The 23620-nt window shown below is 49.2% G+C and overlaps 1 protein-coding gene across 2 annotated transcripts; it reads right to left on the bottom strand.

Moving 5' to 3' along the window:
- Positions 1-1189: 1189 nt before the first annotated feature.
- ankrd13b (ankyrin repeat domain 13B) lies at positions 1190-23259 on the bottom strand. 2 transcript variants are annotated; one of them, XM_078107862.1, is made up of 15 exons: positions 22725-23259; positions 14225-14360; positions 12877-13001; positions 11940-11985; positions 11581-11724; positions 10902-11157; positions 9265-9331; positions 8010-8091; positions 7250-7314; positions 6317-6453; positions 5086-5243; positions 4647-4835; positions 4358-4521; positions 3254-3433; positions 1190-2284 (listed from the first exon to the last, which is right to left on the bottom strand). In XM_078107862.1, exons 1-15 carry the CDS (start codon positions 22830-22832, stop codon positions 1961-1963), a joined length of 2181 nt encoding a protein of 726 aa, XP_077963988.1. In that variant the 5' UTR covers positions 22833-23259; the 3' UTR covers positions 1190-1960. The 2 variants fall into 2 exon arrangements, with proteins under 2 accessions (XP_077963988.1, XP_040045928.2); XM_040189994.2 differs by having other exon boundaries at positions 3357-3433.
- Between the last annotated feature and the right edge of the window lie 361 nt (positions 23260-23620).

Genomic DNA, 23620 nt, shown 5'->3' with positions numbered 1-23620 from the left:
GCATTTTTGTTTTAGAGACTTATCAGGAAACATTTATTATCTAAATGTGTCAGAGGAATCAAATAAAACATAAGGTTATGGGTTAGTTTAAAAATAAAGTGCACCAGCGAACAGATACTGAGTCTACACAACCATGAAAGACTTTTTATACTCTACAAGAAGTTCATGACACGCTGGACTGGCTTTTGAAGTGTGACATTCTATTCTGATGTTCTTTATAGTAGAACTTGCTGAACCAAACGTTTTCTGACTTGTAGACGACGGATGCTACTTTGTTTTATGACATGTTGACTTTTTATATCTTTTATTCAGACATGCTTTACTGTGACTTTATTTAATTAAACCAACTATACTATGATGCTTGTGCGATATTTTATTACTCTTTCCAACATTGTATTGATTTATGACTATTCAACATACTATAACTTTTTCATTAGTTTTCGATTTACCATTTTAGTACAGTTTTGCAGTATTTTTTTCTACATTCTCTTCTATATATCTTTGACATCTGATGACTTTTAATTTAATCTAATTTAATCTTTTTGACTTGTAATACATGACTTTGGTGTATTTTTGCATTTCTCATGACTGTTCAACAAACTACTTTTTACTATGACAATCAAGGCTTTTTGGTGTCTGTTCTATACATTTACTTTTTTTTAACAAACCAATTATTTCAAAATGACTTTTACTCGTAGCATAGAATCGCTTTTTTGTCACGTGATATGTTTTTTTGTTGTTTTTTTTCACATTTGATACAACTTTTTTAAGACAAACTACTGTGACCTTTTCTGTGAATTTGTTCCTCATCCTGTTAAGACTGTTGACGCGCTCAGCTTTCCTCACACACGCCTCGCTTTGCTTGTGGCTCTCTGCAGATTCTCGTCCACCGTGCTGATGTCATCCATTGAGGTGGAGCTCACTCCAACGACCTCGTCCTCGGCTCTCTGAGTGGGGCCTCCTGAGAGGTCTTACAATCTCTAAGCTTTGCCTGTCGGGCCTTAAATAACCACAGGCATGACCCCTCTTGGATTAGGCCGAGGCGTCGGGGATCCACGTCACCGGGACGGTGATGGAGGTGACGGAGCCGCTTCGTCACCTTCCCTCGCTCGAGAGGACGAGGGATTTAAAGGGTGTGAAAGCTGCAATTTAAAAAAAGATAAAGAAATAACCCACTCACGCAATGCCGTTCCAAAAGGTTTTTCTTTATTTAAATCGTCTCGACTCATTTACCACGAAAACATCTCGCTGCATCTCTTTTCAGCGGTTATTTTTTTTTTTAAAAAGTAAAAAAAATGAAAGTCATGTTATAAATTAGGCAAGCTTAAATGTGAACCGGAGAGGAGGCTCCTCCGCTTGTGCTGATTGTGGAGTGTGAACGTTCTTCTTCTGAAATAACACAAAGAGAGAAAAAAAAAACAAGCTGTCCGCCCCCGTCCCTCGCAACAAGACTCCAAATGTCCCCCCCCCTCGCTCGGCTGGCCTCGAGCCCTGAAACACGGCGTTACTCACAACTCACGGCTCGACAATCTGTCCATCCGAGATCAAAAGGCGCCGCGCTTTTTTGAGGCGATTCTTGTTTTTCAGCATCTTTCCGTTGGTGTGGAATAAAACCTAAGACCCCCCCCACCCCCCCCCAAAGAACCTGCCTTTATATTTTATGACGTTGGGACAAAACGAACCTGGCGCGTGCAGACCACATGCTGAAACATCGCACACGTCTCGGCTCGTGTGAGGATGCAAACGCACACAGACACATTTCTATTCCACAATCCACCTAAAAACCGCTATCCAGGTCCTCCTCGGCCCGACGCCCGTCAAACACGCTACATGTAATCGCTCAAAGAGGCGTCACGCTGAACCCGCTGATCTGGGTGTGTGTTGTTTCCCGTAAACTGCCACCGGTCACAAAGTGCAGAACCACGTGGACCAGAGCGAGCGAACGGGCCGCCGTGCGGCATCATGGGAAAGGTCGGGAGGAAGGGGGAGGCCGATCGATAGGATATAGCTGTGCTTTTAAAACGACCCCAAATGCCCTTTGCTCCCGTGTGTCTCCCCCCCCCCTCTCCCCCGCCCGGGGCCTCATTTCTCCATGAGTGACAGCCGGATGATGCGCTGCAGCTCTGCGTCTTCGCGCCGCCGGCGAAGCTCCGCCTCTTCCTGCTCCCGGGCGGAGATCTCCATGGCGATGCGCAGCTGCTGGTCGTAGCTGCAGCCGGTCGGCTGCTTCTTGGAGGGGGTGGAGCCGAGGCTGGAGGGGGCTCGGGGCTTGTGCCGGGGGGTCCTGCGCGGGGGGGGGGGGGGGGGGATGCAAGAACACGGGTTGATTCAGGAGATCATCAGTCGGGAGGATGTTCTCTGACCTCTGTGACCTGTTCATACTGCTTTTACATCTACGTTGTTGATTTATTAGTGATAAACGGAGATGATGTTGCTTTATCAGACCTTTCCAGACCTTTAGCTTTGGAACTGATGGCGGATCTCAAAGGACATTGTGGCGAGAAAAGCTTTAGCAAACGGAGGTGCGACCTTTCGATTCCAGATGAATTAGGGGCATTGTTTTTGACAGAAACTGAGGCTGCAATAACAAATATGTGTTAAATATTGTATTAACTTTTCAATGTCTGGGGTTTTAAGAAAACAAAGCCGGACCGGCCACCCTGAATTTTTCACGACCTGGCGAGCCAAAGATATTAAAGAGATATTTAGAGATAAAGAGATATTAAAACCGCTTATAAACTTAAATTCTCGTCACATAGACGACACGCTGAAATGAGATCTCCTCACTCCCCCACGCAGAGAGACAGAAACGACCATCTGAAGATAACGCACTCTAGTCAGTACTGTCGGCTGTGAAAGCAGGAAACTGTCCAACCGTCCTCCCGTCCTCCCCCCCCCCCCCCCCACACACACACACACACACACACAGCAGAGGGGAGGCGAGAGGAGAATAGCAGGATGGATAAGAGAATGGAGTCGGGGAGGACAGGGCAGGAATACAGGATGTGAGTCAGGGAAGGCGGGAAAGATCTGCAGGATGCAAACGAATACAAAGGAAGACAGCGAACAATGACGGAATATAAGCGAGAGGAAGCCAGAGACAAAGCAGGTGAAGGGACAGCAGGAAATGTCTCCTCTGTGCCGTCAGCCGCGGAGATTTATCTCTCTTTTTTTCTCTTCTCGGCATTTGTGGGGGTGTTTTTCTTCTTCTTTTTTTTTTTTTTTTTTCAAACAACTGATGCCTTCAACCGACTTTATCTGCAGCTCCTGGTGGTGTCCGGACATTGGAGGGGTTGGGGGAGGGTGGAGGGAAGGACGGAGGGCTGAGTGGGATCAGAGGAGGAGAGCGCTCCGACCTGTCCAGGCGGCTGGGCTCGCTGGGGGGAGGGTGTGTCCCCGGCTTGCTGTTGGTCAGAGCCTCCCAGATGGTCACCTGGACACAACGAGGGGACACAGGAAGTCAGGGGACGGACACAGGAAGTGGGCGGTGGAGAAATAAAGAGGCTTGTCCCAGCATGTGACATATCCATCCATTGGCTCTTTAGTAAACTGGACTCATATTCGTTATACTGATACAGCTGTTAAATACACTACACAACAAATACAGATTGTACCACTTGTTGGAGTCTCCACTCTACATTAATACTGATCATTTTCAACATTCCTACTCAACCTTCAGGCCGTGTTCCTTCATTTCAGCACACTGGGAAAATCTCATTTAGTAAAGTTTAATTGATAGGTTGGATTCATTTCTATAATTCTTGGTAATGTTGCGTGGTTTATGCTGTGCGACCTCCTCCAGATCACAGAAGTACAACGTGAACTACGTGTCTGATTCTCTGCTTACTACTGTTGTCCGGCACCAAACTCACGTGATAATGAGTTAGAAATAACTTCCGTCCCTTCGACAATTGTACAAACTGAGGACGAATCCTCAGCAGCAAACTCTCTCCTGCCTCCTACCTGTAGGATGACCTTTGACCTGTCTCACGGAGCCTACTTATTCTTCTCTCTCCTGCACATCTGGAAGAACCTAAAAGCAGAACCTCTCCTGGGGCAGCGTTGAACAGAATGAGCCTCCACACGTCACGAGCAACTTATTCTGCGCATCGATTTCTCTCCGTTATTGATTGTCGCTTTTCTCCTTCTGCACCGTGTCTATTCGTCTGCTTGTGCTTGAATTATTGGTACTTGGCGATTTGTGAACCTTGAACATGTTTTGTAAAACCAAAGCAAAAGCACTTGTCGTGTGTATAGGTGCATACTCCATGCATGGAGACACAGTACAAGTACCAGGCGGTTGCATTGTGAGCGTCTCGGTGCAGTAATCTGGATCAGTCAGCAGCGGTCGGCTCACCTGATCGTACTCGGAACCGGCCTCCAGCAGACTCTGCTGTATGGCGAACTGCAGCAGGTCCTCCTCCTCGTCCCTCACGCTGTCCCTCTGCTTGCCTCCTTGCATCGAGTAGCCAGGCGGGGGCTCGAACACACACGGCGGGATGTCCCCGGCCCGGCACGACGCTGCAGCGCGGGCGGGGGGGGGGGGGGGGGGAGTAACGCAACGTCAGTTCTTCGGTGCAGCAAAACGTTCATTGGCTAGACTAAGGCCTGAAGGATGCTCGGTGGTGTCGAGCGTGCGTTCTTACTGGTGGAGCTGGAGCTGGAGACGCTGGAGGAGTCGCTGCCGGGGGACGGGGTGTCCGTCCTCGGCGCGTCCCTCTGTCCGTCGCCTTCGCCCCCCCCGTCGTTGTCGGCCCGGACGCCGGCCCCTTCCTCGCAGCCGTTCAAGTTGCTGAAGGTGATCCTGGCGTTTAGGATGTGGTAGAGGGGGATCTCTGCAGGGGGGCGGGGGGGTTAAAGGTCAATCTGCGTGCTTTGCAATGCTCTCATCACCCAGTTGATCACTCATATCCTCACGTCCATTTGTCTTTTGTCCCCTCCTTATGCTTCTGTCTTCATTTCTTTCCATCCATCCCATTTAACGTCCCATCGTCTCCCTTTCTATTCAACCGGCCATGATTCCCTCCCCCCTCCCTCCCTCCCTGGATCCGTCTCTCTGTCCGTCTCACCCACGCAGCAACTCACCGATCTTGACGGGGAAGCCGGGCGGCAAACGCAAAGTGATGAAGTCTCGCAGCTTTGCGAAGAGCGTGTTGGAGATGGCCATGAGGTCGATGATCGGCACCACCTGCTCTGCCAGGGACAGAGGGTGGGACTCGCACAGCCACATCTTGGCTTTGAACCTGGAGACAGCAACGCAAAACACAACGGATCTTTATCAATGAATGAGCAGGTGGATTATTGATCACCAATAAATAAGCTTCACTCAATTCATCCTGAGAGAGACTGCAAGGTCATTTGTTTGTCAGTGAGCAGGGCGACTTCTCTGCATGCACGGCTGCGTGTCTGTAGTTCTGCCTGTCTGTTGTTCTGCCTGTCTGTAGTTCTGCCTGTCTGCTGTTCTGCCTGTCTGTTGTTCTGCCTGTCTGCTGTTCTGCCTGTCTGTTGTTCTGCCTGTCTGCTGTTCTGCCTGTCTGTTGTTATGTCTGTCTGTTGTTCTGTCTGTTATTCTACCTGTCTGTTGTTCTGTCTGTCTGCAGTTCTGCCTGTCTGCTGTTCTGCCTGCCTGTAGTTCTGCCTGTCTGTAGTTCTGCCGGTCTGTAGTTCTGCATATCTGTTGTTCTGTCTGTCTGTTCTATCTGTCTGTTGTTCTGCCTGTCTGTAGTTCTGCCTGTCTGTAGTTCTGCCTGTTGTTCTGCCTGTCTGTTGTTCTGCCTGTATGTTGTTCTGTCTGTCTGTTGTTCGGCCTGTCTGTAGTTCTACCTGTCTGTTGTTCTGTCTGTCTGCAGTTCTGCCTGTCTGCTGTTCTGCCTGTCTGTTGTTCTGTCTGTCTGTTGTTCTGCCTGTCTGTTGTTCTGCCTGTCTGTAGTTCTGCCTATCTGTTATTCTGCCTGTCTGTAGTTCTGCCGGTCTGTAGTTCTGCCTGTCTGTAGTTCTGCCTGTCTGTTGTTCTGTCTGTCTGTAGTTCTGCCTGTCTGTAGTTCTGTCTGTCTGTAGTTCTGCCTGTCTGTAGTTCTGCCTGTCTGTTGTTCTGTCTGTCTGTTGTTCTGCCTGTCTGTAGTTCTGCCTATCTGTTGTTCTGTCTGTCTGTAGTTCTGCCTGTCTGTAGTTCTGCCTGTCTGTTGTTCTGTCTGTCTGTTGTTCTGCCTGTCTGTAGTTCTGCCTATCTGTTGTTCTGCCTGTCTGTAGTTCTGCCTGTCTGTAGTTCTGCCTGTCTGCTGTTCTGCCTGTCTGCTGTTCTGCCTGTCTGCCTCACCTCTGGGTCTTGGTGGTGAGCTGGCACGGGTGGCCGATGTCCCTCTGGGTCGGGGACGAGCCGGGGTTGAAGTACTCCTCGGCCGTGAGGGCCGCGGGGTTGGTCATGGCGGGACACGTCATCTGGGTCACCAGCGCCTGCAGGGAGGGAACAACCGTTTGAAAAGAAAGACTTCCAGCCGATCCGTCCTCCGACTACGTGCTGCTTTTCAAACGGACTTTTCTTTGTCACGGAGAAAACACCCACAGGGATTTCAAGGCTTTCCGCTTACTCACATTTTCAAAAGCTCAATGACAGAAAAGCATCGGTTCAGAGGCCACAAAGTTAGTTTGTGTGACCCTAGTAAATGTTTTAAAGCACGGTGCCACATAAGCCGCTAAAGACTAAAACGCATTTTCCTTTCAGACAAACTCAATTCTGCACAATCAATTTAGCGTTCAGCGAAATACAGTAGAAACGTCAAAGCTTTAAAGCTGCACAAAGTATCTGTCCGAGCCGAAAGCAGCAAGTTGTGCGCCGTGCAGAGACGATAGAGAGGCATGAAGCGTGAAGGAGCAGAGGTGAGAGTGAGGGGGAGAGAGGGGGAGGGAGGGGGAGGGAGGGGGCGTATGACTCATAGAAGCTTTCCAGCAGAAATTTTACAAAACAAAACACAATCAATATGTGAGAGAGAGCAGGTTCGGAGCCCCTGGCTCCGTGTTCCAGTCTGCAGGCTCTGGTGTCGACACAATGGACCAGGATCCATCCACTACCCACCTCCAACGAGGGAGGGAGGGAGGGGTGGGGGGGGGGTGACGGGGACGATGCCGCTATTGATTCCCTCTCGAGCTCCACAGTTAATGACATAACCACATGAATGGCTTCGATCACGCAACACATCCCTCGCGCCGCGCGCTTTAAACGCATGGCGTGACAAGAGGCCGCTCCGCTCACTCCGTTGTTCGGTCCCATGTGCTGCTCGGCGATCCCGAGGAAGTTCTGCAGGGGGGTCTTCCCTCCTGCCCAGAGACAAACGGCGGTTACACAACAAGGCTCGTCCTTCGCGAACAACAGGAATGTACACCGAAGAAAAGGCTTTTAGGCCGCTACACAACAGCAGAGTGACACAACACGTGAACAATTAAATACATTCACAATACAAACATCGTCATACGGGAGTATAGATCGAATTAAAATCTCATTATTGGACATTATTGGACATAAAACTAGCTAATTGTGTTCATATGTACTAACAGTAAGTATCAGCAGCTCAGAGAGACTTGAAAGGCCCAGCGGGTTAATGACAGTGTGTGTGTGTGTGTGTGTGTGTGTGTGTGTGTGTCATGGCGTGTGTTGTGAGACCTTCACACAGCCTGCGTGTACATATAAGATACATCTAAACAACTCGCATAAATCTTTCCACGGTGTTGACTTGGTGATGATAAGCAGCGTCGAGGGACGGAATGAGTCACACGTCGAGGAGCCGGCGCTGATCCCGCTTGATTTATGACCTGAACCGGAAACGCGAGAGGGAGACGCCGATCCGACGCCACGGCGGGGGGGCGGCGGTCAGGTGAGGAGGTGGATTAGTCACCGGGGACTCGTTGGGTCGGACACGGCGCGGCGCCTCGGGCCGACGTGTGCACGAGGGCCGACTCGGTGGCGTAAAGAGGGCGATGATGTCCAAGGCGTGCAAAATGAAAAAGGGACGTACCTTTTGTCTTGTTCTTGTTCTGATCGGACAGATGGTCCGTTCTGGTCCGGGTGATGAGCTCCACGTTGGATGCTGCAAACACCTGAGAGGAGGACAAAATAATATAATAATAACAATAATAATAATATGTATAATTACTATGTTAATGGACATTGCAAAATCGACCATTTATTCCCCAAAAAATAAATAAATAAATAAAATAAAATAAATAAGGGGATTGGGCAAAATAAATAATAATAATAAAAAAATAAAAATAAAATAAAATCTATATCTATATATATATATGTATATATATTCGGTTGACCAAATTAAATGATCTAATTGTATTGGGAAAATCCAATATGAATAAAAGTATTTAAAGTTATTAAATGCAGAAATGAGCTGAAAACAATCAGGAATCATCAGGAATCAGGATGATGATTGAGGAGGAAATGTTGTCCTCCATAGTGATGTAACTTAAGTCATTAAACCCCACAGAGGCCTCGATTCACTGTCTGACCCCTGATCAACACATCCCCCCCAAATCAGATCACAGATTCAAATGAGAGACGGACGCAAGATGTCACTGACCCAAAAAGCAACATTAGAGTTCGATTGCCCTCGTTTTTTACAGCAGAAAAGGACAATGAGCAACTGTTTACATTTGTCAGATTGACAGAAGAAGAAACCATTTGCGTCACTATATCTAAAATGTACAAAACCAACCAACCACTTGTTTTCCCACCAGCGCGCCCTGAAAAGGAAAATACTGATTCAAAATCGAGCAGGACGCTGATTTCTGAGTTTACGCTGGACGCCGGACGAGCGGAGGCAAAAGACAAAGACGGCCCGGTGGTGGAGCAGTAAATCACAATGAGTGATGCGGGGAAGAGGCAGCAGTGTTTAATGCAGAGCCTCTCTGAAGTGCTTTTAATGGTCCGGTGTGTCCGACTCCCATCCGTCCCCCCGGGGGGCCGGACGGGACAATGGGGTCAAGGTACTGTCTGGGAGAGATAGACTTCTTATTTCTGCCAAATGCGATGGGCCCTCGGGTCTTTGAAGGGTATATTCATTTTCCTCACTTTGGGGTAAAGAAGTCAGGTTTTAGAAATCCATCCGGCATTATCTGAAAATGTCGAAGGTTGTGTCCTTTGAAAGGTTTTAAAATAGCTCGGGGGGGGGGGGGGGGGTTCTTTCTGGAAACGAAGGTCTCGGAGTGGAGTGGACTTTGGGGAAACATCAGAGTGAGGCGTTGCGGCGGTGAGAGATCGGCTACCTTGGCTTCGTATCCGTTCACGTTCTCGGTCTTCTCGCTCCTCCAGCCCAGTATGCCCGTCTTGTTCCTGCAACAAAGATTCAAAACATGACACGTCACTTCTCATCAGCAACAACAACAGCAACAACATGGATTGTTCTCCTCTCACGAGCAACCTGCAGATGAGAGGAAATCACCAACACGGGTAAACGAACAGGTTACTTCAAGATCTATTGACATCACTGATCTCCATTAGGACGTCAAACGATGTTCACTTCTTCTGTTTTAAGGGTCATTGTGCCTTTCAGGTCACGTCAGGTGTATTGAAACGTTTATTAAATGGTTGTTGCGGTGGTGTGGCTGCATGACAGAAGTTATCTGCACCAAAGCAGGACGAATAGATTATCATGCGGACAGGAGTGCTGAGCTGGGAAAAGGCAGAGAAGGTGACAAATTAGATGATAACCCCCCCCATCTCTCCTCTCTGCCGCTCCACACTCCATCTTCTAGCTTTTTATCGGTCAACATTCACTCTGCGTCCTTTTCAGTGATTCCTCCATCGATCACCGCGTCTCATTTCACTCCGCTCTGTGTTTGGGAAACAATATCGGGCTTTTGTCCCCCCATATTTTGTGTCCTATTCGTCCTTTTCTCTCTGCGTGTCTTCTCTCATTTCTCTTTGTCCAATCCCCTCATTCTGTCCCTCGTCCCGTTTCCTCCGCTTTCTTTCTTTCATCCCTCGTTCCGTCCACGTCTTCATCTCCCCTCAATCCGTCCCGACCTGTCGTCCCTGTCTCTTCCTTCTGTCACATCAGTCAATCTCTCCTCCATGTCCCCCCTCCTTCCTCCTCCTCCTTCCTCCTTCCTCCTTCCACCTCTGTCAATATTTGCGTTGATGTACTTTATGTGGACACCGAGCCGTAAAAACTGTCCCGTCAGCGTGATAGAAAGCTGAAATCACAGCACAGGAGCATCCAATTTTCTTCTTCTAGGCCGTTTCTCCGTTCCTCTGAGCTAAAGTCTCTTTGGGCTGTGGTCCCGCCCCTACGCTCCCCGGTGCGACTTACTTTACCACATCGTGACCTCCGTCAAGTCACCTGGGGCTCATTCACACAACCGGAAGCTTTGCTCCGTCACTCCGTCCACCACACTTACTTCTTGACACATTCCCACCGTTTCTTTAGGCTCCACTTCCCCCTTCATTGCCGCTTTTTTTGTGTTTTCCTGTATTTTTTTTAATGCCTTTTGACAGCCAGCAGAGAAGGCGCTTGACCTGGTGCCCCCCCCCCCCCCCCGGCTGCGGGTTGGAGCGCAGGAGACAGCGGCCGCAGAAGAGAGTCACAAATATTCCAGTCTGGATTACAATGTGTTGCCCCGAGGCGGCTGTCGGTGGAGAAAAGGCCATTGTGCTTTTCAGGGGAAGATTCCTGCCGGTGTGATTGTTAAACATTGTTATAAAAGGGTGAGCCGGCTGCGCTTGCTGTTGGATTCTGAGAGTTACATGAAATTAGTTTGAAAACTGAACCTTCATCTAACCGGTTATGAGCATCGAGTTGTTAGTTGTTAAACACGGGATTTCTCGTGTTTCTGTGAGGTTTCCCGCACAGCGTGACTGTGACTTATACCACTCTCCTCGTCCCTCGTCAGTGTTGTCTGACCTCTCGAAGGCGATGTTGCGGGTGTCCAGCTGAGTTGTCACCACGGGCGCAGACAGCCGGGCTGCTACCTGCTCATCGCTGGGCTGAGTCGCCCCCAGAAGGCCCAGGCCGCCGCCGTTGCCGTTGCCGCCGCAGGCGCCGCCGTTGCCGCCGTTGCCCCCGCCGGCTGAGAGCGCCGTGAGAGACGAGACACACAAGGTCTCGCAGAACACCAGCTGCCTGTCGTGGTCGACCTCCATCACCTCGGCGCTGGCCTCTGAGCGGGCGACAGACGGGGAGAGTCAGTGAGCACGAGGGAGGACGGAGGGAGCGCTGAGGCCGCCAGACACAAACAATACGCAGTCATACTCCAGTTTGACAGAGAAGAAAATACCAGCGTGGTCTTTGAAAAAAAAAGGCATAGTGTGTAAAAAAAATAACATATATTGAAAAAACAACAACATTATTTTGAAAAGAATTACAAAAGTCATACTCGAGTTCCTGAAAATCCTAAAAATCTGTAAATGTAATTTATTTTTTGGAACAGGGCGTATCTGAGAGTTAGATCTCTCATATCTGAATGCCTGCAAGCTCCTGCCACTTAGCTTAGCATAGCACAAAGCCCTGCGTACATTCTCACACACACACACACACACACACACACACACACACACAGTAGGTCAAGAGTTTGACCTCTGACCTTGTCCCCTGAAAATGAAGCTCCGCTTTCCTCGCTGCCAGGTCATCTGCTCGAAGCCCATCAGGGTGGTGTCGACGCGAAGGCACTGACCGCTCTTCCAAACTCTGTAGGTGTCGCTGGGGCAGATACGAGACACCAGGGGCACTAAGGACAACACACGGGGGGGGAAGGGGGGCTTTAAATGTCACTCGGACATCTAATACTGAAATGACCTCCTCCTTGTGGTTTTGTAAAGCATAAACTGTTTAACTTTAAAGCCAAGGCCCTCTGGGGCCCGAGAGGGAGACGATAACTGATGATTCATTCTGATCGGTCGGTTCTGCACTGATTTACTGACTAGAATGTACGACTGGACTCACCCCAGCTGGTGAACTCCCATTTCATCTCCACGTAGAAGTCCTGGGCCTGGACAGGAAGATGGAGAGAAGAAGAATAAATGGGTAAGGGGGGGTTCGTTGGGGGGGGAGGAGGGGGCATTGATAAAGAGAGAAATAAAGAGAGATAATCAGGGAGATGGAGAGTGATGAATTTTAAGATGGATGGACAGAGACAGCGGGGAAACAGCGAAGTGGAGGGAAGACGGGGGTGGCAGTTTGTGCGTGTGTGTGTGCGTGTGTGTGTGTGTGTGTGTGTGTGTGTGTGTGTGTGTGTGTGGGGGGGGGGGGGGTTAATAATAGAAGTGATGGATGGAGCAGAGTGATGGGAGCAGCAGAAGAAGAACTGTGTGCAATGTCTGCAGGTCCATGTGTGCTCGAGTGTGAGAGGATTGTGTCTATTAATGTGAGTGCGATAGACTGCGCGTGTGTGTCCGTGTGTGTGTGCGCGCGCGCGCGTGTGTGTGTGTGTGTGCGCATGAATCAGCTGGAGCAGATGCGCAGGAAGACAAGGATCGCGTGAAGGCCGTTTCCCTGCATCTCAGCATCTCTGCCGCTGCAGCCGCCGCATGGCGATCGGCTCTGTTGTGCCGTCGGCACGGCGACCCGTGCCCCCTCCAGGGGGAAGTCATGACTCGAATTAACCAGCGACATTTCCCTTGTTGGGTAGTACACATACTTATTAATAACTTCAAACGATACCCTAAAACAAAAATGTTAATATTAAAATCATTCATCTACATTTCAAACGATCTCAAGCGCTCCCTTGATGAGCCTTTGTCGTTGTCTGTTTGTGTTTTTTCTTGGCGCGAACATGCTTTTGTGCGCGTGCTTTCAGGGCTGGTTTGTGTCTAACGCAGGTGCGTGTCGTGATGGATGGGAAGCGCGTGTGTGTCTGTGTGTGTGTGTGCGTTATGCCCACTTGGCGCAGTCTCTCCAGCAGGACGGGGATGCCCGCCAGTCTCTTGGCAGTCCTCTGGTAGTCACGGTAACGAAGCACGAGACGCACCAACTCTGGATCTCTGGTACTCACCGCCTCCTGAAGAACTGAGAGAGAGCGAGGCGGCGATCAAAAACGGAGCCCATCAATCGGAGCTCATTTAAAATGAGCAGTTTAAGGGGGGCGGGGGGTGCGAGTGGGGACGGGGACGGGGGGGTTGCCAAAAACTAAAGTAGGCCACTGGAAAGGCCGGAGCGATTACAGCAGCTCGCCCGTCATTTGCCTGCACTTGAACAATTAGGGGTCAATTTTCTTTTCCCTCGCCAACCTGTGAGGGTCAAAGGTTAAATCAATTCACCTGCCCGAAACGCAACACAGCAATCAGATCAGAGGGAAAGAAGATGACTTAATGATGCTCCCAGAAGATTTGATTTTATAGTCCAACAAGTCCAACAGGGTTTCATGCAGAGGACGGACAGCCAGAAGAAAAGGCCGAGGGAGAGGGTGGGCGGGTGCATTGGTCCCCACAATGAATGGCGGCCAAATCAGCCTAATATAATTTCACCGGGTGAGAAAGTGAATGGATTTCATGCTTCATTAGTCTCCGGCCGCCAAACGTCCACGTTATATTTGCACAGCGGCGGCGGTTGAGAGGCCTCCGCTGCTCCGCTGATGACGCGGTGAAGAAAAGCGTCATGACTGCTGGTTTGTGTTTTTCCTGTAACGATCAACGCAGACCTCATCAACGCCGACGCAAAATACAGCCGTTGGGAAATGATGCTGTTTACCATTTTGCGAATATGGCGTGTAATAAATTACACATTGCGTGTGATCACAGACGTTTTATTGTGGCCCACAAACACAACATGTGCAGACTGTTTTCCACTGCAGGAATAGTCATTAGAAGTGGAACATTTTCTGGACATTATAAACTAAATAATTTGATGGATTGCGATTCGTCTTTGTCACTTAAAGAAAGACATAAACAACAATAGTGCCGCTATAAAACAGGTAATATCCATATCATTATATTCGTTTTTCATTGCTAATGGAGATTACATGTATAAAAATGCCTATAGAAATAGGACAATGGGCAAACTGTGAATTCGGACTGAAGGGTGGCCTTTATTTACTAGCGTAATTAGAGATAGCTTTCAAGTTTATTTGCAATGAGAGTTAAAATCCATGACATTCTTACCCTGAGAAGGAAGCAATTAAAAAGATAAACATGTTGTGGATTTTGCCTCCTTCACTGTGATCTTTGAGGATGACGCCTACCTGCCTCTAACCCCAGCGATGCATACAGGTAAATACCCCCCCCCTCACTCACCGGTCCATCCGTTGCGGTTCTCCTTGCTGACATCGGCGCCGTGCTGCAGCAGCACGCGGGCGCAGTCCAGGAGGCCCAGCGTGACCGCGAGGTGGAGAGGGGTCCGACCGCGAGGGTCCAGAGACTCCAGATCCGTCTGGAGGGAAGAGGGAGACGAAGAGGATGGAGTTGGCACCAAGGAAAGGAGGAGCAGACGGAGGAGGATGAAGGCGGAGGGTTACGGGGGGGTTAATTGTTTGTCGTCGTAATTCTCCCTCGATCACAGAAACGTTGAAAAAAAAAAAAGACACACGTTACAGGGACACAAAGTCCCTGGACAAAGACCGGACGGATGGAGTTGAGCCGAACACGGATGGGACTCTCTGCCTCGGCAGCCGGAGCTTTTTAAACCGCCTTCTGTCGTCCCCGTTACCCTTCGAAAAGCATCGCAGAAGGTTGTCAGTTTGAGTCCCCGGCAGGGAAATGTAAACAGGTAACGCACGTCAGGAGCAAAAGCTTTCCGTCTGCCACGGCGCGTTCCTCTGAACATATGAGACAAAACGCTCCAGGCTTCTCCTCGCGCCTCCGCTCTGTTCTTAGAACCATATTAGTGTTATTGTGAAACATCAATCGTACACCGATGATCCCATATACTGACTGAAAAGGTACCCCTACCCCGATTAGCTCAGCTTAGCTTAGCAGAGAACAGCCAGGCCCGTAAGCCAAAGTATTAAAAAAATCCATCCAATCCGGCACCTCTAAAGCTGAACGGGCCACTTAGAGAGCGTTAAGTGTGGCGTTAAATCAGAAAGACAGACGATACTGTCTCTCCTTGTCAATATATCGAGTTGGGGAGATTGTTGGCAGGTCTCGATGGGCTTCGCGGGGCTTTACAGGCCGGACCCCCCCTCTGGAGGCAGATTGCACATCATCATTGATCATGAAGAATCCTGCAAGCGTTGCCCTGTCAAACAGCCACTGGGCCCGAGGTCAGCTACGATCTGTTCACCCGGTGAGACATCACGTCTCCATTCACCCGGTGAGACATCACGTCTCACCTGATGAGGAGGCTGTTTTGCTCTGGTCCGTCTGCCCCACTGTTTCCACGCTGAGTCCCTCTGCAGGATGCCGCACTGACCTCAGATCTGCCTCCCAATTAAACAGATGCCGGCAGCTGCAGATCCAAGGTCGGTCCTGTCAGCGTGTTTTAGGGGGGAGCTCGGATTCCAATTCAGGATTACTTCGGTAGATAAGTGACTCAGCGTCGCTGTGGCCAATGAAAACGGTTCTAATTGGAGACCAATGTGGAAGGTTTCAGTTGTAAATGATTTTAACACTTGGTGTATCACACTAGATGAGATCGGGGAAGAGGCCCGACTCCTTATTGGTCCACATAAATCCTTAAATCAAAGCAGCTGAGGCTGAAAAAAACCCACTCAACAACTCACTATGAGGAAGCTTCCCACAGTATGATACCCTGATAAAAATGACTGACAGCTGACGGTCCCACACTCTTCTATACTGCTGCGCTCTGAGAAACACACATCGGGCGCAGAGCCGGACCGACCCAGCAGTTACATTATCACTCGCTTACTGCAGCTTTCTGTTGCAGCCATTTGAAAGGGAAATGAGGGAAACCGCGCGGGAGACACACAACCCTTCGATGGCGCTACGAATTCAAATACAGACACAAAAATAAAATGTATGGATGCAAATGTATGGATGCAAATGCATGCGTTAATAGAACGCCCACAGACTGTTAAAATGTTACACGATGACATCAGTGTGTTAATGGGAGAGAACAACAATGTGGCTGGAGACGTTTCTATCGAAGGAAACTGCCTGTTTAGAAGCAACCGTGACACGTGAGACAAGTGAACGTGGAGAAAGAGCCCAAGAGAAAAAAAAGCACACGGAGAACGGAGATTCAGAATGCAAGGAGGCAAGGAGGCAAGGAGGCAGGGAGGCTGAAGGAGACAACAACACGAGGGAGTCTCTCAGGAGCCGAGGAGACCGGGGACCCGAGGGTGGAAGAAAGAGAGCAGTTGACTCGGTTTGCGTGCGCCGGATGACGAACATGGTGGAACATGCAAATGCTGCCGCATGCAGCGCTGTGTGTGTGTGTGTGTGTGTGTGTGTGTGTGTGACATAGACAGACTATTGTGCACGGGCAGCACAAACAGGAAGAACTGTCACTGTCACGGGGAGAAAAGTCGAACGTCAAGTGTCCATCATTTAAAGAAGACAAGAGTGTGACTCACAAACGGAATATTAATATTGAGTCCTTGGAGACATTTACACGTGTTTTGGGGGGGAAATAAACACAAAGGGGGTAAGAGAAGAGAAACAAAGAGAGACGAGAAAAAGGAACAGATGCGAGAAGAAGGAGCCTCACAGCCGTCCTTTCATCCATCTCTCCCCTTTAAGTGGCGTCTAATGTCGGTGATTATCAGTTTAAGCTCATTTCGCAGCTGTGCTCGATGTCGAAAGGGCGGCGAACGCGAGAGCTCGAGGGGCCGAGGCGCCGCGCGGAGACGGATGCTGAAAAGGGCGAGGCCCGACGCGTGGACGCGGAGAGAGAGGGAGGGAGGGAGGGAGGGAGGGTCGAGCCGGGGCAGCATCACAGGGGAGCATGTAGAGGGAGACAGATGGGAGAGGGAGCGACGCTGCCATCTAAGCAGGTGTGAAACAGTGGAGCTCCGGCTGCCCGGCTCGGCAAAAGGAGGATTTCGAAAGGGCAAGAAGAGGGACGCCCGTGTACTCGGCGTCTGCGCTGGTTGCTGCGAGCGATGTCGAACGCCTGCATTGTGTCTCACAAAAAGGCCCCGTTCAAAAAAAGACGCAAACAAAAAGCCACAGAACCCTTACGCTCCGGTTCGTTTGATCCAGTTTAAATCAAGCGATTGGAAATGATTGAAGGCCTTCAATACACAGTCCCTCACTCACACGTGAACAATGCTAAACACACACACACACACACACACACACACACGTCTTACACGCTTGAAACTAAAGCTTGATGAACAACGAGCTCTGGTTCATGTATGCACATCTGTCTGCGGCTCACTCGGTATGAATATAGTCATTTATTTTTTTGCGATTTGTAAATTCTTATGTCATTGTTGCTCATCTCCTTCTGGCAATATGTTTTTTTAATTGTTTATTGTTTCAAAGCCACGACTGACTAACTGAATTAAGCAAGACACAAATCATTACAACTGAATTCTTATTATTGCTGTTAGTGAGGAAGCGTTTACTACAGAGATCACATCACATTATACTGACAGGGCGTAATCTCAAAGGCCCTTGATGACAGCAGAGCCTTTACATCTCACCATCATCTCATCAACGTTTATGTTGTGTTGTATGTGAGCTGTTTTAATAGTTCAAATGTGAGAATGTCGTGTTTTGCCGTTAGGTATCGCACAACTTCTTGGCAGGAGAACAAGGAACATAATGGAGCATTTGTGGAACAAGTTGAACGCAAACTGGACTGTTTATCATTGTATAAGCCGTGGATGCGCTGAACAAAATGTTGCCCCGGCGGACGCACACTGTTGTCATGTTTTATCTTTCCTGCTGTATCTCTGTCCCTGCTCCATTGTGTATATATATATATATCTGTATGTATATATAATCATTGTGTCAGTCATATCTACATCTTATAATCAAGCTCTTTACTAATTATCCTCTCCTCCGGCTCTCCTCGTAGTGTTCCCATAGTGAGCTCAGGGGAGGTTGCATTATTGATAGGCATCTCTATCTGTGGCATCTGCTCCCTCTCTCGCTTCCCCTCCCTGCGTCTTTCTCTCCCCCCTTTCTCCCTCGCTCAGTGTGCGCCGGCCTGATGCAGCTTGGCAGGTACTTAGGCCCACATCAATCTTTCATACAGAAACCACACACACACACACACACACACACACGGAGCTGTGCATATACTCTACAGACGCTTCCCAAAATGTTTGTGCATGGGGTGCTGCAGAGAGGGGGGGGGAGGGGGTATAAAAATAACTCCCCCGCCCCGTCTCGCTCCGCTGTGAGTCTTCATGCAGCAGAGACTTTAACAAACGCTACGCGTGGGACCGCGGTCCATTTTCTTTGCAGGCATCTGCTCGGGAGATGAAAGGACGGGACGAAAGGACAGAGGACAGCGAGCCAAAGCAACGGTGGTTGATGAGCCCGCCGAGGACGAGCGGAACCAGTTTGTCCCCGTCGTTCAGGTGCATTAAAGCGCGGCAGGAGTAAGGGGGGAAAAAAAGGGACCAAATCAATAATGGAAGCGGCGGATTGGCCTACATTCCTGCATATAAACTTAAACACGGCGTGAGTGTTTCACTGCACTTAGTTCAGCTCAACTTCATCTGCAATCTCGACAAACCGATGAGTCGACGGGCCGGAAGACGAAAAGCTACAGAGACAGAACAAGCGGTCGGGCTGCTGTTGGACCTGTCAGAAGCTCAGTGCACCCCGTTTGTAGCAGTGAGCTGACAGACATCACCAAAGACGCGCATGGCGACACCAATAGAGACAGAGAGTTGAATCCCACTCCTCACTGTCTCAGACGGAGACATCGTTTCGCTGGAGGAAGACGCCATAAAGCACATAATCACGTGATGTAGCATCTGTAGCCTATCGGAGTGAAACGCCACAGCTGTCACTTTCTTTCCTGTGTTTCCTGCACTGGTCTCGTGACCGTTGAATCACGAACAGCCTTAACGCGTTCCACGGGGCGGTTAAAGGCGACAGATTGCTGCATTGTACCGTGGCCCCTTTGGCACTGTGAACTCCTCCTACATCGCCATCGACCTTTTAGCGCCACTGATCCCGATGTCCACACGGTAACGCAACGGCGCATGCGTGACGGATGTCAAACTCGGCAACTCAGCGCGACAAACCACGGTAACCGCAACCAATCAAAGGTCAACGCCGCGCCTCAAGCAGGGATCCCATATCCTCCTCTGGTTCACAATGTAGGCCCCCGCCGCCACCATTCATTCTACCGCCAATCCCTCGTTCCTGTTGCCTCTCTCCCTCTGAAGCTTTCAGCACGCTTTGCTAAATGCGACGCCTCCGTGTGCGTCTCTTTGTGGCTTCGCTGCGCCGCAATCAAGGCAAGGCAAGGCAATTTTATTTGTATAGCACTTTTCATACACAAGGCAGACTCAAAGTGCTTCACATCATAACATTTCATACAATAAAGTGAAATAAAATGCAGGAATTAAAAGACAATTAAAAACAGCAATCAGGACTTGGGTTTCATGGCGCTGGTGAAAGGAAGTTGACAGGTGTGCGGTTGAAAGGCGAGGCGGGGCGGGGCGCAGGAGCCGGATGTGAGTGGAGGAAACCAGGCGGAGCAGGCGGCGTGAGGTGAGGGGGGGAAAGGTTCGCTACGTTCGACCCCTCGCGTTCCGTAATGCTGATTTAACACTAGCGCCGTGCCGAGGGGGCAGCGTACACCAAGCCCGCACAGCGAGAGAGAGACAGACGGACAGCCGGATGGAGGACGGGAACCGGCAGCGAGCAGAGCTCCCTGTTATTTCCTGCCTTCGTCTTGAGATAGAACATCTCCCCTCTGTTCTTTTTCAAATCACGCTGCGCTTTTCGCGTCTTGCGGCAACCCCGAGACGATCTGCGTTCGCGGCCAAAGTCCGTCGTTATCCTCCTCCTCACTTCTTCTCTACACTCCCACTCTCCTGCCCTCCTGCGCTGTGCTTGGCGGCGTCCTCCGTTTTTTACTACGCCTCCTCTACGTCCATTTGTACGTCTCTCTGCGGCCCGGCCGTGTGTCAACCACTCCTCCTGTCACTGTGGTCACTTTCCTCTCCATGTCGTCGTTCATATCCGTCGTACCGATTGTTCCTCCCTCGCCTGTTTTGGCGGCATTTCTGCTCCCCTCGCTCGCAATCTGTTGAGCCGCTCTCGTCGTCCAGTTTCATGCTGCAAGTATTTGGAGGAAAACGGGCAGCCGGCATTTCATTGCAATGTTGAATTGGAACATTTCAAAGACGGTTGACTTTGTACGTGCCTGTGAAATAAATATTCTTGACCCGGATAGAGTTATAAGATTCATGCAGTTATACAAAATGCTTCTTGACGCCTGGCATTACACGTGAATGAGGCGTGTTTGTCGGAGCGAGGGGTTTTGTGTGTGTGTGTGTGTGTGTGTGTGTGTGTGCGTGCGGTCCACGCAGATAGATGAAGGACTCAGGTTACCATATTAACTTCATTTGGCATCCACTTTGTGGCATAAAGCGGATGCCAAATGAGTTTGGGGATGTGATGCTGACATCATACCAACTTAATGAGGGTGTCAAATTTTGTTTGACTACAGGCAAACAAAGCACTGCGTTGCACAACACGCGCAAAACCATGAAGCTCACGTCATGCACATTAACCCACAAACAAACACATGGACGAGACGTAGACTCAAAATAGCAGGAGAGCGAGTGATGCGGAGGTCGTTTGAATAGACGAAGTGTTAGACTGAGCGGGAATTCATTAACAACGAGAGGCGGGAGAGAGAAGAAAGAGCCAACAAGTTGCTGTGATCTACCTTCAAACACAGATGGCTGAGGTCAAAGGTCAGAGTGTGCTGGCATGAAAACGCTTGCTGTAAAATATGACTTATTTTTTTCTATTGTGCTTTTTATTATTTTGAAAGCAGCTCAAAAGCAATAAAAAAAACAATATAACTTCTAAAATCAGTGCAGCTACTTCTCTCTCACACACCCACACACACACAAATACACACACACACACAACAGTGTGATGCGTTTCATATGGTTGAGTCCCTGAACTGAAGTACCAATGAAATACAATGTAGACAAGAAGTAAGGCAATGGATTGAAACATATGGTGTGTGTGTGTGTGTGTGTGTGTGTGTGTGTGTGTGTGCCTTTACATTTTCTTGAGATTTTACGGTCTTCAATGTCAATGTTTCTTCTGTTTCGAACGACATTACCGGCATCGACATTTGTTCACCATGATGGTTCTACACGGGGGGGGGGGGGCGACTACTCGAGCTTCAGTGAGGATTAACATCAACGCCCTTTTTTGGTACGTGAGACGTTTGTACGTATTTTGGTTTGTTATTTCGCAAGAAGCAGACGTACCTGGCAGCCTGTTGGCTGCGATCAAAGCGTGTGATCAGATGTCAGGTCCTGGGTTCAAATCCACAGCAGAGCAGCATTAGCATCGGCATCATATAATATTTATAGACACGTGGGTTACTGAAAAATAAATGACAATGGGGTTGCCAGGACTCATTGTAAACCAAAAACGCTAAATGTTGAATTTTAACAAGGATGAGGAGTAATACCATTGATACCTAGTTTAGTAAGATATTTTGATTTGATCAGGATAAACCTCAGCCTGGAACTCTACCGGTCGCTAGTTTTGGAGTCATCCTTAATGAGTGTTGGACTAGTGGTTTTGTACATTTGATGGTAGTAAACAAAAGTCGGGCGATCGCTGAAGTCATTGGAATTCATTTCCGTTTCAAATATCATGGCGATTGCGATTATTTGGCCTTTAAATTCAAACGCTGCAGCCGGCCGCCTGGTTTAGCTTTAGAAGTTGACTTGTCTCATCTATGTCTCATCTAACTGTATTCAGTTTGTCTCTTTATCTCCCATAGTTATGATTATGGTCAAGGAGTAAATGGTAACAGTCACTCGCGTGCTCCCTGAATGTAAAATTAGGGGTGGTGGTAAACCCACTGATAGCTGCCTGCGGGGCGTCTAGCTGGCCATTTGGGTGCGAAGGAAAATCTTAAAGGATTTTCGTGACCACGAGAATAGTAAGAGTGTGCATGAGCAGGGAAGTGTGTTGAACTGTGACGTCTCGAAGCACTCAGACTTCTGTTTGCTTGCTAACCTGCAGAGCATCTCTTATATAACAAGCAAAGCGCTTCAGTACATTTGCAAAAAGACACAACTGAATTTCTATGAATGCTTCTGCACAGCCACACACACACAATAGTGTGATGCAGGTCATATTATCGAGTCCCTTACCCTAAACTGAAGTACTTTACCAGTTATTGTCTTTAATGTGATGGCAGTTGGCAGATGTTCGCCCACATGCTCGGTATCTGCATTGTCTTACCTGGTCACACATGGTGTAGGTTCTGGGGGGGGCGGGGGTTCTGCAATTTGAAGTAGATCCTGCAATATTGCCAAACCCCCCACACACCCATCAGGGTGAGCAATCGCCGCAATTAAAGTATTTTGTACAGTTGGATTTTCCCCCGGTAACTCCAGTTGCAACAGAAATGACTGTCAGCTTGGACATTTTAAGCACAACACAACACATATAAAGTCTGTTATGTCTAAAATAAAACACGTGAGTGAATGCAAGTCGGAGGGGATCTTACACACGTGTCTCCACCCCACTGAGCCCAGCGACCCTGGTCCGTGGATGGACCCACACGCCCAATCCAACGCCTCTAATCAAGACCCGGGCAACCATGTCTGGAGGGAGAGGTGCGTCCCCCCCCCTGTCTCACCCCCCGTCCCTGTCTCACCTGCTCCTTGGTTGCCAGCTCCTTCTCCAGCTGCCGGTGCTTGCCGTGCCACACCAAACAGTGGATGGGATAACGACTCTTCTCCGGAGTTCTCTTGGCGGAAATCATCCTCGGATCATAGTTTGCCTCCTCTTCTCTCTTCGCTGCGGGTCGCGGGGGAGACTCTGTCACCGATTCACGCTCGCACGGTCGAACGCATCATCCCGTGTCGGCGGTGGAACCCTCCGGCGTATTTGGCCGCCTCCGCGCGTCAGAAACAGGGAAATACTCCCCGCACGCTCCGCTTAGAATAAACTGCAAAGCCCCGCGAGAAGCATTTCTTCATTTGCACCCACCCTTCGTGTCGGCTACACCTTTATTCCTTAACTACCCGTTCCTCCACCTATTGCCTGCCTCTCTCTCTGTCTCTCTCTCTCCCTCCCCTCGCGCGTCTCTCCTCCTCTCTCCTCTCCTCCCATCCGGTGGGGACTGAGAAAAGATGCACTGGAAAGCCGCACTGAAATGTGCGCACACGCAGCCAATCCGCTGTCAAGAATGTTGTGATAAAAATGGATGCATCGTGACAAAAGTACCGCACGAATTATGCACAAAGTACTGGTGTAGTGTAGGGGAGGAAAAGAATAGAATAGACAGATTCAGAATTAAAATGCAGCTATTTAAAGTGTAAATCAAGTCTAATTTCTACGGTTCCTAATGTGTTATGCATCAAACATTGCTTAGTTACAAGCTATATTTTAATTTAAAACTAAGCCACATTTATATAATGATTGTTTGTGCCCCATGTTGAGTTAAATGTGTCTTTTAAACTAGTTGTGTTGTTAAATGTATGACAGAATGGAATCCACAGTGATAACAGCAGGATTAATAATAATAACCACAATATCCACACAGGTGTT

This window comes from Gasterosteus aculeatus, chromosome 1 (genome assembly GCF_964276395.1).
Source record: "Gasterosteus aculeatus chromosome 1, fGasAcu3.hap1.1, whole genome shotgun sequence".
NCBI classification, from domain to species: Eukaryota; Metazoa; Chordata; class Actinopteri; order Perciformes; family Gasterosteidae; genus Gasterosteus; species Gasterosteus aculeatus.
This window is presented reverse-complemented; position numbering and strand designations above follow the sequence as displayed.

What these genes read in the sequence shown, in the direction of transcription:
- ankrd13b (XM_078107862.1), bottom strand. Translation starts at nt 22,832, where the DNA reads ATGATTTCCGCCAAGAGAACTCCGGAGAAGAGTCGTTATCCCATCCAC. An exon ending in GAACCGCAACGGATGGACCG is followed by an intron (nt 13,002 to 14,224) that starts GTGAGTGAGGGG and finishes GCTCTCTCTCAG; the next exon opens with TTCTTCAGGAGGCGGTGAGT. An exon ending in ACATGGGACCGAACAACGGA is followed by an intron (nt 6,454 to 7,249) that starts GTGAGCGGAGCG and finishes CCCTCCCTGCAG; the next exon opens with GCGCTGGTGACCCAGATGAC.